Below are 13,139 nucleotides of genomic sequence, written 5' to 3' on the forward strand. Positions count from 1 at the left end.
TATTTAATAATTGATTCCATTCTTCTTTTTTGCTATTTCATTTGTCTGTCTGACAGACAAGCGATTGAAAATGACACTTCTTTCACACATACAATTATAATTTGCGTGCGAGAATAACTGATGAAAAAATAAAACTAGAGTACAATTTAATAGTAAGTTAACGGTATTAAAAAACACATAACGATTTTTTAATTCATTTATATTCAGAAACCATAATTGTTACGTTTCCCCTGGAGAAAAAAGAATCAATATTGGTATCGACAACGCAAACGATTTTTTTCCCTTACCGCCAAACGATTTTTGAATTTTTATATTTTGAAGCTCTAACTGTTACATTTCCTTGCGTTAAGAGAAGCGCCGGCATTAAGATGTATTAATGGGATATTTATTAACATATAGAAAAGGTAAATGTCGCAGGTGACCTTCCCCTTGACATTCGCCTGCAGTGTGTTTACAGCAGGAGTGCATCCGGTTCTACCTGTCCGATCTTCATCTCGGTCACAGCCTGGGGGTCGTATCATTTGCCGTAATTGAAGCTTGCTTAAGCAGAACGGGCAAAAAAGGAGGGCAAAAAGCGACTCGGACTCTTCAAGATGCCGATGCTCTTCTTCTCTACCGAAGAAACACTCTTTTGACGGCATCACTCAGTTACTGATCATCATTCTCTCTTCAGAAATTCCGATTGTCACAATCATTCACCATGAGGAGGTAAATAATCTTCATTTTATCATCTGCATTGTATATTTGTTAAATTCGATCCATTACTTAAAGGAGAAAGTGAATAAATGACTAGTGTTTAATCATCAAAAATGTTTATATCTTTTGAATGGATGGAGTTACTGTAATGTTTATTAAATTTGATTATACTCTAATTTATAATTTAGTTAAGTTTTTATATTAGCGCTCAGACTTTGAGGGGTTCTTTAATTAATTTTTTTTCTGTGGTGTTCTAAGGAAATGAATCACTTATTATCCGATTTTTGCTCGAATATTATTGATAAAAATACGGTTTTCTCTTTCGAATTGCATTCCAAAAAAACCATTCCATTTTTCTTTTTACTTTTTTCTTCCTCCAATTTTATACAATAATTTAATTTTTATATACACAACACTAGTTGTCCTTTGAAGTAAAAAAATTGTGTTTAAGAGTACCGTTTAATCATCATCTAAAGAAGTTGAATTAATTTTATTTTTTTAACTCCACAATTTTGATTTATAAGAAATTTTCTTTTTATTTGTTTCTTTCTTGTTTGGAGGTGCTAGGAAGTCTGTATCTACTGCTTTCTTTTTACTTCATCAATATTATTAAAATAGGTAAAAAAATGTTTCAGTACTAAAATACTTTTTTGATCAATACAAGACATCGATCCCTGTAAAGAAAAAATTCTTTTATGCTACTGAATTGGGATTTTTATGTGTTAGAATTAGACTTTAATTAGTTATGCTTAAAAATGTAAAGGGTGTGTTCAAAACTTCCCTCGCAGTCATGACAAATTCATTGAATAAACTTACAATTCCAAATTCTTACAAGATGTATGTTTTAAAATTTTCCATCTGATATATGTGACTATGTATTTAATTGTGAGGGTACCAGCAAATATTTTTTATAGGGTGCAACCAGGAAAAATATTTATGAAAGTACATCGAAAATCATGTACAAATATTATAATTTCAAAAATTTATAAAAGTAATGCTCTTTTTAAACTATTTAACTTTACTGCGTAATGAGCATTATAAAAACGAGTTCTAGTGTTTTATATAATTTTTAAATTTACTAAAAAAATATGGAAAAACTTATTAAGAATTAATAATGAATTTTAAAATACAAATTTTACTTCCAGTTTATGATTTGAAATCGATTTAATATGACAAGCAATAATATTTATAATTATTAAAAATTAATACCAGTTAAAATCAAAATATATTCTTAAATTTATTGACATTCAAGGGGTTGCAAGTGTTCACTCTGTGCCCTCCTTGCCGGCACCTTTGTTGAGTCTTTTTGCTTTTAGTCAACTGTAATACTTTTGCCTTACTTGATAAGTCATATATTGCTTTAACCAAAATAATTGCTTTAAACTTTTATGGGGACTTGAAACTTATAGTTTAAATCAATATGTTTAAAAAAAAATTACAAGAAACGTAAAATTATACTCAAAGCAGAGCAGGCTAATTTCTATCAAATTTTTAGAGTGCTATCAATCAAATTTTCACGGCGAATATCAATTACATTTTAACGGTGGCCTTAACCATGGTGGAAATTGTTACATTGAGAACCTTAAAAAAATGGATTTATGTTTTGGTATAAATATAATTCTTCATATTACAATCTGCATGTAGGGCTTAAGGTCAAATGTTCAATAAATTTTTCTTATACAATTTAACGTATATTGAGAAGAAAAAGTTTAAGAAAAATTCCTTTTAATTGCATACATTTTTAAACATAAATTGCTATATGCTAACAAAAGATCTGCTTATAGATCTATCGTTGTAAGGTTGCTTTAAAAATGATATTCCAATAATAAAAAATAAATAAATAAATAAATAAAACAACTTTAAGTATTCTACTAATTACTTGTGCCGCCATTATATCCTTATACAAAAAGAGATAGGTAATATGAAATATTAAAAGGTAAATTACTGTAAATGTAGATTAATCAGAAGCCATCTTTATTTTTGTGTTAAAATTTAGGGCTTTTTAACTACTTTTTTTTTAGACAATTCTGTTAACAAATTAATCCAATTTTATAATCTTGATTTTATGCAGTTACAAAACTTTAAAATTTACGAAAAAAAGATATATATGTTATGGTTAAGGTAATAAATCTGCCTATTATTAATAATTTATGTATATANTGTAGAAAATTATTATATATATATATATATAATAATTGCCAAGTTTTGATTTTACTGAGTCAATGTTAAAATTTCTTTTGAAGATGAGAGCTCTCAAATAAAATAAAACAGTAAACAAAGTACCAATGTACCTGCTTTATATTATAATTCCCATTTTAAAACAATTACTTTTTTATATATTAACATTTATTTTTATACATTGACATTGAACATGTTTTTTCTTCTTCTTTTTTTCTTAAATTTATAGAAAAGATTCCTCAGCAATCGTTTAGAGCCAGTGCTTATGTTCATCAACCTTTAGAAATAATTAATCTCCTACTTGATTTTAGGTCTATGTTCTTTTCTTTTCCCATCATCTTTCTTTTATATAAAAATACGTTTCAAATAATATTCTTTATTTCAAAACTTATTATTTACGTAATTTAATTGAACATTTTTAATCATACACAGGTGTCCAAAAGTTAAGCATAATTCGTAAAATGTGGTAAAATAAACATTGGTTAAATTGTTCAAATTCACTTGCGAAGTATCACTGTTAGTGCATAGACAAAAGATTTCAGTTGGTGTCGGCATAACGAGTATAAAGCCAGTTCTTGTTAACACAACAACTTAGATCAGACAGGCAATGAGAAATTGTTATACCGAGGTGCGGGTTAAACGATCAAAAAGGACGTAGGATGACATAAAAACGCTGAATGGACACGTTTTTCAAAGAAAGAAATATTAGAATGCTGGAACATGGATGATCTCAATCCGAAATCTGAATGTACCTCAATTTGTGATGTGGTGACAATTGCGGAGGTTTGAGAGTAAGAGAGACAGTTACTCTAAAACCAATACCAAGTCCACCAAGAGTAACAACCGGTCGTCACGACTGATATCTGACAAAAACTGCGCGACATCAGAAGGACAATTGTGCCAAAGAACTCAGCTCAGCGCTTATAGCCGTCGCAGAGTATCGTAAAAAACTGTTATACTCAGTCGGCTGGTCTATAATACCAGAAGACCAACCGTTTGCATTCCTCTCAAGCCAGCACATAAAAGCTCTCGTGTAATCTGGAGTTTGGAACATTAGCATTGCAGTTGGCAACTGTGGGCCAATGTGATGTATGATACTCCAAAAGAAAAGAAAAGTGATATTTCCTGAATGACTTATCGGATTGACTAATTATCGGATCTTCACGTAGGATTCAATCTTAACAGTTCAATGGGGTGACCTGGAATATGCTAATTAATTAGTGCTGACGATATTTTAAGTTACGAAACCGCATGCAAAAAAGTACTTTCTCTGAATAAACATACCTTTTTTTGTTGTTGACGGATTTGGATATCAGACCCTCAAAATATTGGGGGTAGTTGCATTCTGGGAAATATGGTCCCAATAGTTTGGTCAGAAGAGTGGTCAAAACTTCAGACCCTTTAATGTTAACTTTACTTTTTGCATATTTCGCCATACCTCGAAGATTTTTTTTCAAGCAAAAAATTTTAGATTATAATTATAACTTGTTCAACCGAAGATAATTCTCTGAAAAAATTATTTTTAATGATTATTTATTATTTTTGATTTAGATTATTATGAGATTTAGATTTTGAATTGAAAGGTACACAAATTTTTACATTATTTCAAAGAATGTACTTTTATTTGTCAAAATGCAAAATTTGAACCGACGAATAGCTGCTGAGAAATTGAATTTTAAAACTATTTTATATGTAAAATGCAATTTCTCAATTCACCCGATTTCGTTCAAATTGACATACAAATTACGTTCTTTGAAACACTGTAAAAATTTGTATATCTTACAATTTAGAATTTTTTGTCATTCATTATATTAAATAGAATAATAATAAATAATTATTAAATATTAATTTTGTATGGAATTATCTTTGAATAAACGAATTTGGAAGGAGTGGGGGAGTTCACCCTCTTTTCTATTTTTAATCTTTTTAATGTATTCTTACATTTTTTCTCAATTTAGACATTTTAACAACACTCATAACAGTTTTTCCACTTTCCTTATCATTTTATTCGCAATCCCTGAGAAAAGCTTAATTCTCGTGAAAAATTTTCTAAAACCACGATTTTTGTCCTCTTTATTTTAATCTTTATGTAAACATAGTCAGGAGTGTGAGTCCCCCCTCTCAATTTATGTTTTTTCTAAATAACAAAAGTAGTGTCCCATCTTCTAAAATGATAATTTTTAAGTGCATTTCTCGTTTTAGATTATGACTTTTAGCATTTCGAAAATAATGAAAAATTTATGTGAAGCAAAAATAATAATCTATCAGTAAAAAAATTGGAAACATAAAAATAGTTTTATTCAACATGTTTAGTACAAAGTTGACCCTTTTTTAAAATTAATATCCTAAGTTTCTAGTTTCCTTTATGGTGATTACACATTCAGATTTATTTTCTTATGGTTAATGTCTGTTTTTTTTCCAGTTCCATAAGAATGATGCTACGTATGTAAACAAAACTATACTTTCTGAGTCACTTAATTAAAATTTTAAGGATTCATAGTTGCTAAGTAATGGAACTATAAATTAGTCAAATATTTTGTATTGTTTGTCAAGTTTATTTAGATTTTATTCCTTTATTTTTGCCATAAAAAGAGCTTAACAAAAATACTTGAGAAAGATAGAAAGGTGTTTACTTATTATTACACATCCTATGTGAACATTGATTTCACATACAATGAATGTTAGGGTAGGAATGACAAACTATAAAAATGACATATGGACAACAGTGAATGTTAGGGTAGGAATGACGAACTTTACAAAATGACATGTGAACATTGATTTCACATACAATGAATGTTATTGTAGGAATGACAATTATTTGCAAAATGACACGCGAACATTGATTTCACATACAATGAATGTTAGGGCAGGAATGACAATTACTTTACAAAATGACAAATCCATCGATCATTGATTCCATATTCAGGAAATATGTAAGAATTAAATGATGATTTCAGATATATTTTTTGTATCTTTATATCTATTAAGCTAAAATATGCCTGAAAATTTTTTAGTAGAGGGTAAATGTCCTTGAAAATTTTTTAGCTAAAGGTAATTGATATTTATTATTAGGAACCTAGAATACCTTGGATATTATTATTAAAACAGAAGTGTACATTTTATATTAAACATGCAGTTTAAAACTTAATTTTTTTGTTTTAAATTTCTTTTTTAACTTTCTTAGATTGTTATTTGTGTTTTATGCAAAGTTTTCATTCTCATTGAAATATTAAGAGTTATATTCTAAATTAATTTAAAAAAATGAACAGTTAAATATTAGAAGAGAAATGTTGTTAAAAATTTGATTTTAGGAGAGGGAACACTTGAGGCGGGGCAGACTATTTTTGTTATTTAGAATAAATATAAAATTGGGGGGAAAAAACTCACATTCCAAATCTTATTTGTAAATTAAAAAAAAAAAAAAAACAGACCAAAAATCGTGTTTGTGGGAAATTTTTTAAGAAAATTGGAGGGCTAGGAATAAATTGATGAGGGAGATGGAAAAACTCCTGTGAGTGTTGTTAGAAGTCTAAACTGAATAAAAGTTTAAGGAAATAGACAAAAAATTAAAAAGGGAAAAAATCCTACAAATTATGATTTTGGGTAAAAATTATATTTATTGGGAGCTCTGAGCATAACTACACAGAAAAATAAAAAATCCCATCAATTTTTCCAGGTAAAATTCTTTATTGTCTGGACTATGAGTGAAGTGTCTCCTTTTTTTTTCTTGTGTTTTAGAGAGAGATGCTTCACTACAAAAGTAAGCAGCTGTGGGTGTTTTTTTGATAACATATCAAAATATCTTTAAAAGCTGCATGTTGTAAAAGATGTTAAAAATCATGATGATTTGTTAGTCTATCTTTTTATATATCTGTTTTAAATATTTATAAGCAGAGGTAACAAAAGAATTCTAATTTATTCAAATATTAGCGCAATAAATTTATCACTAGGAAAACCATTTTCTGTAACTACGAAAATTTCGTAGTAGTTAGGTGGTATGGCCTAATGGATTGAATAAGCACAGCAGTGATTTTGAAAGACAAGTTTAATCACATCAAAAATGAAATTGGAATAATATTTTTGTTTATGTATTTTACCTAAATATTCTTTGGAAAATATTTCATATTTAAATATAAGAGATAGTTAAAATTTTCTGCAGAATTTGAAGCATGAGTTTTATCACACAGATAAAAATAAAGTAAAACTAAAATATTTTAGCTTATATCTTACACTAAAGTATCCTTTCTAAGTTGCTTTCACATTTCAATATAAAAAAAAAAATAATTTTATATTTTCTCCCGAATGTTGAACTTAAAATGCATCATCGAATTATAACACAAGTTTTATCGCAAAGATAAAAGTAGAGTGAAACTAGAATAACATTTTTGCTAATATCTTTTTACAAAAACATTTTTTAAAAAATACTTTAACATTTAAATATAAGAGATAATTTTATATTTTCTGCCGAATATAGTTGATAGGCCACCGAATTTAAAAAGTTACAAGTTTCATGCCATCAAGAGTAAAAATGCAATTAAAAAAAAGCATAAAACTAGAATAACGAATCTGAAATAAACTTGAATATTTTAGTTGACGCACGCACTAATAAACGCACTAGTTCCCACAACATGTAGGCTAACCCATCGATAAATGAACTTATCCTAGTGATTAATGACCTTTTTAGGCAGTTACCACCTCATGATTAACTTCCCAAAAGTTACTCTCCTAAGCTGAATAGTTTTTGTCTCACCGGATAAAAAAAAAAAGCGTTGTTTTTTTTAAAGGATCACTGTAATTAAAGGATGACAAAATAATAAATTATGCAAGTTTTGTAATTTATTTAACCTCTCTAACTGTCAAATAGACACATTAAAATAGATCCAAAAACATCTTCTTTCATTTAAGATGGTAAACTAACTTAATTTTAAAAAAATGAAGGTTGTTATTCAAAGATTCTGTCTTGATTTTTTTTTTTTAAATAAAGAATTTTATGCTATTTAATTTCTGTGAGCAGTAACGTGCAGAGAAAGGATGATGTACGCAACGGTCCGAGGTGACTAAGGACATTATGGCCTTAAAAACTAATATTTTTGTTATGAATTATGTATTTTTTAACTTATTTGATATTTAAAACAGTCATTGAACAGCCTACCCAATTTTGAGTTTATGATTTCTAATGTACAACTCCGTAGCCTTGTAATTTTGAACCCGATTCAGAAGACAAGGGAGCTCCTGGATCAGGTATCGAGAGAAATTTTACCTTCGTAGAGGACTTTTTAATTGGAACTTATCCGCATTTGTGTTGCATGGAGAGGAAAACCCCGAAACCTCCAAGGCTAACCTGATGACAAGGGGACTCTAACCCATTATCCGTCTATCAGTGAGGATATTTTTCGTCAGCTCTGTGGTCGGTGCAAGCTGGGTGCGGAATTCGTATCGATCAGCCATCGCTGGAATTCGAACCCGGGTCGCCTCATTGGGAGGCGAAAGCTCTATCCCCTGAGACACCACGGCGCATGCATTTTAACTTATAAATATTTGTCTTTATCAAAATATTTCATAAAGAATAAAGCTGTATCTTCAGACAAAACAACCCTTTTAGGAGTATAATCGCGCAATTCTCCCTTCTCGGCCCACGGTATCATATACGAAATGACTTTTCTGATTCTAGCGGCACGAGATCACACGGGTATGATCTCAATTCGCCACTCTCGTATTATGGCATATTAAGTTTATCTATATTAAGAACTCCCCTTGCCACAAAATTTAAGGCTGTCTAACGTTATTGAAACAAGAAATTTTCATTTCAAAGAGGTGAGATTCTCTCTACCCTGATTCCCTTTCTCTCACCAACGCTAGCAAAAACCTATCTTATTTGTTGACCTGTAGTTAAATAGTTAACCTCGTAATCATAACCACGTAATCATAGTCACCGTTCCAGACGAATGGCGAGGGAGTTCTTTCCAAAGATAGACTAAACATACTCTTTAGTATGATGTATTAACTAGGAGCGGTCAAGCCTGGGGAAGCAATCCTTTCCTCTTCCATCGGTACTGAATAGGCTATTAATAATGTTTTAGGTAATTAAAATATTGTTTGCATTTTTTCTCTATCAACTAATTTCAGCTAGCATTTATATTAAAAAATAGATTTAAATTTTTTATGCATCTTTCCAGTTTATTTATCCTTGCCTTTTCCAATGCGTTACACCCCTCTTTTCCGGGGCATCCTTCGATCTGCAAATTTGTTGAATGTTAAGATAAAAGTTTTATCCATTTTTGCCAACACTCTATACTAATATCAAAATGGCGCAAAGTATCAAGATAAAGAAAGAAATAGTTTTCTAAAAATGTGATCCAATTTTTTACAGGATTACCACGGATCTTCAAAATTTTTAAAAAGGATATAGCAATAAGAAGATGAGCCTTTAACATATTTGCAACTACCATTATATAACCGCAATCTTTTAAATGAAACATATCTAAAAACTTTGGCCATACGAAACCTCTAAATGTTATTGTGGTATATTGAAAAAAGAAATCTATCACTAATCACTAATTTACTACCTCAATTAAGAATTTTTAGGCCTGTGGAAACCCTGTTCAAATATTTGAAATGTTACTTCGGTCTTACTTTACTTGGCTTTTAAAAATTTAATTAAATGATTTTCATTTAAATAATAAAATTTCCCAAAACTGATAATATGTTGAAAAGTTTAATAATTTTTGAATATTTAGGAATTGTTTCCTTTTTTTGAAAAAAAATTTCCAAACAACTCCATTCAGCAAAATAGTTTAAATTTAGCAGCAATTAATCCTTTCAGCAAAACAGTTGAACTTAAAAATTAAAGCTTTGAAACTGGCCAAAACTGATGGCACACTTTTTTTCTCAATATTTTTAACTTGGCTTTGTTACGAAGTGTAACACTTCAGAATACCCTCTTGTCACATGTCACGCTATATTACATAAACATCAAGTACTAGCGGCTTAGAAAAAAAGCACGGCATTAAGGTCACACTTCAGATATTATTTTCAAATTTTAATTATATGTCTTAATGGCAATTGTTAGGATGACAATAATAATGATTACACGTGTTCTTATTTTGTAGGAAATAAGATTCAGACATACCCGAAAAAATATTGATATGTTATAGAAATAAAATATCAATATAAATGAGCATTTAAAAGCAACAATACTTTTCATCTTGAAATGGTATTACTCTACATTCTCTTTTTAGATTGTTTATCAAAAGGATGTACCTAATTTTCTTGAAAAGTATAAATGTCTTAGAATTCCTTTTAATTTGAAACATTTAAAATGTAATCATGGTTCTTTTTTGATACGACAAAATAAATATCATAGGAGTATCGGATTTATATGTGCCTGTTTGAATTGTTTGTAAGGTATAATAGTAAAAGTTAATCTAAAGCAAAATAATTAAATTAAAGATTGAAATTATAAAAATTGAAAAATAAGAATTATAATTCTATTTAAAATAATCAGAAAATAAATTACGATTATATTTGAACCATTTGCATTCTGATCTGTTCTTTATTTGAAAAACACTTCTATAGTGGTTATATGTGTGTGGCTTATTCCTCAAGGTCTAGCTACAAGCTAGACCATGTCCAGGAGGTCACGAATCCTCAAAAAGTCATATACAATACGAGGGTAGTAATATATAATTAATATAATAATAATTATAAATATTTAATTGATAAATATTATTATTTTATATTATATCCGTCGTTGAATAGCCGACCCAATTTTGGGTTAGCGACTACTAATGTTCAACTACGTAGCCTTGTAATTTTGAACCAATCCAGAAGACAAGGAAACTCCTGGATCAGTACCCCCAGAGGTAATGATTTGTTATGGGAACATGGAGGACTTCGCGACTCGACAGATTTAACGTGCATGAGTCACCATTTACTACACGGGGAATCTTCGACCGGCTGGGATCGAACCCACGAACTCTTGGACATGGGCCCAGTGTCCTACCAACCAGGCTATCTCGCCCTCATGATAAATATTTTGTAATTATAAATAAAAAGAGCTCTTTTTACAGCTATAAATGAAATGGTTTTGATATCAGTTTTTTTTTCCTTTTCCGTCTTATTTACAGCCCTGCTTCGGATATTTCAATAAAGAACTTTTGGATTGAATGCTTAGGAGGATTTAATTCAAGAATGTCTGGGACTCGTAAAGCTAATTGTCTGTGTAAATTGCCTCCCTCAATTCTCGTAAGATGTAATTTTTGTCAGACAGCGAGTCTCCCTTCACCCGCAATATAATATATTAGCAGTTCAATTGGTAATATAAAGGAAACATACCACCAAATATTGTTCTTTTTGTATTCTTTTCAAGCTTTTATAGTCAATGGAATTATTTATTTTACATGACGAGTAAACGCACCGCAATAGAGATTTGGCCCGATGTGCATACATGTCAAAGAAAATTCAAATTACTATAGAGATCATGAAAATTATGAATTGTTTACGATAAGACTTTTTATTCAGGCCCGTTACCTCACCGCTAATACAGCGTTTGATGGAGGACGAGATCGTTCGGCCAGGAATGCCACTTGCCGTGAGTAGGGACCGAGGGTGTGCGGTATTGGTCCTCGTTAAACTGTTCTACCGTAAAGTGCTCGACTGCGTGTGCAGGTCGTCGGACTACCGAAGCGGGGGTGCCATCCCCTCTGCAGAGGATCAAAATTGTGATGGCATGTCTTCGGATCATCCTCAGGGATGTTTTCCAGACCGTCGCCAATAGCCCATTGTGTAGCTCTAGTGCGACAACAACAACAGCCCCTTGCCGTGAGCAATCCTCCGAGTAAGACGGAAAAAAACTGGACCATTTCATTGTTGCTTGTTTTCGGGAGAAGTGAAATAAGTTCTGTTTTTCATAAACTATTCATCACTTTCTCACTGGTAATAAAGTGCCCTATATATATATANGTTCTAAATGTCAGTATTCAGACACACAACAGAAGCTTAATATGAAGTTGTAAAATGCAGAAATTATATATATATATATATATGTAATAACTGTAAGAAATTCTTAAAGTATCTAGAATGAAATGATTTACTTACTTTTTCGTTTTCATATATATAACCGTGGAGTATAAAACTCCTCTTGATTTTTTGCTTACTGCCATTATTTTCGCGGTTACATGTATAGTTTGTCTAAAGTAAGAACTCCCCTACCCATTTGTCTGGAACCATGGCTGTGACTATGGACACGAGGTATAACTATTTCATGTAAGGTTGTGGGGTCACTGTTTTAAGACAAGTTATGGCTGAGATCGGCGAGAGAAGAGTAGGTTTGTTCTGTCAGCCCTAGAGTGAAGAGAAGCTACCCTCCCTGAAGTGCGTTATTCTTGTTTTCATAGCAGCAGACAGCCTCATGGCGGGGGGAGTTCTTACCATAGACAAACTGCACATAGTGTCCGCGTTGTGCAATAAATTAGTTCAAGAGCGTAGACAACGTGTTTATCTATATATGATTAAATTAACTAGATAGGGTGGATGTCAATAGCATTTTAAATCAGATGTATTACATCAAAAAAGTATTGAAGTATAAATTTTGCAACCGTTTTTATTTCTTGGTAAATCCGAAAAAGTTGACAGCCATGCTATATTATATGTATAGTGAACAGCCATGTATAGTGAACATGGATAAGTTAATGGTAAATTTTTTTATAATAATAAAACAATTAATGGAGTTTTGAAAGTGGGGAGCGCGTGCCTGAGAGTTATGAATGTCAAGACGGAAAAGAGCAAAAAGTTGTAGGAAAATCATTTTATTATAGCTTGTTTTTGGGAAGATTAAAATATCCATGACCACTGCTAAGTGTTTTTATTTTTTATTAATTTATTTTAACACATTTATGACGCGTATAAAAGATTTATTTCAGGGTCGGGTTTTTTGACGTCCTAAATTGGTTTTGGACAATGACACGTTGATTTTTCTGTCTTAAAGCGTTCAAAACCTTGAACATTGGTAAAAGGCAAAAATTCTATATGTGTAACCATTGTATAAGCAATAATTACATATATTAATAAATATTTGTTACTTTTTATACAATTTGCTTTAACTTATTAAAGGAAAATAATGTAATATAAAAGGAAGAGATTTATAACTTTTGAAGCTCCGTAATTCATTGATCAACATAAGTGAACAATACCTTTAAATATGAATAAATATGCTTTTAATACTGATAAATTATGTGTATGCGTAAGGATAAAAATGCGATATTAAA

The 13,139-nt window shown here is 30.4% G+C and overlaps 1 protein-coding gene across 1 annotated transcript in view; it reads left to right on the forward strand.

Annotated features, from left to right (window-relative positions):
- Positions 1-444: 444 nt before the first annotated feature.
- LOC107457557 (uncharacterized) overlaps positions 445-13,139 on the forward strand; it is a 32,493-nt gene continuing 19,798 nt past the window's right edge. The window contains exon 1 of the mRNA XM_016075732.4: positions 445-708. Coding sequence (XP_015931218.1) covers positions 701-708 — 8 coding nt within the window. The 5' untranslated portion in view covers positions 445-700. The remainder of the gene's footprint in view (positions 709-13,139) is intronic.

The sequence above is a fragment of the Parasteatoda tepidariorum genome, chromosome X2 (assembly GCF_043381705.1).
Source record: "Parasteatoda tepidariorum isolate YZ-2023 chromosome X2, CAS_Ptep_4.0, whole genome shotgun sequence".
Lineage (NCBI taxonomy): Eukaryota > Metazoa > Arthropoda > Arachnida > Araneae > Theridiidae > Parasteatoda > Parasteatoda tepidariorum.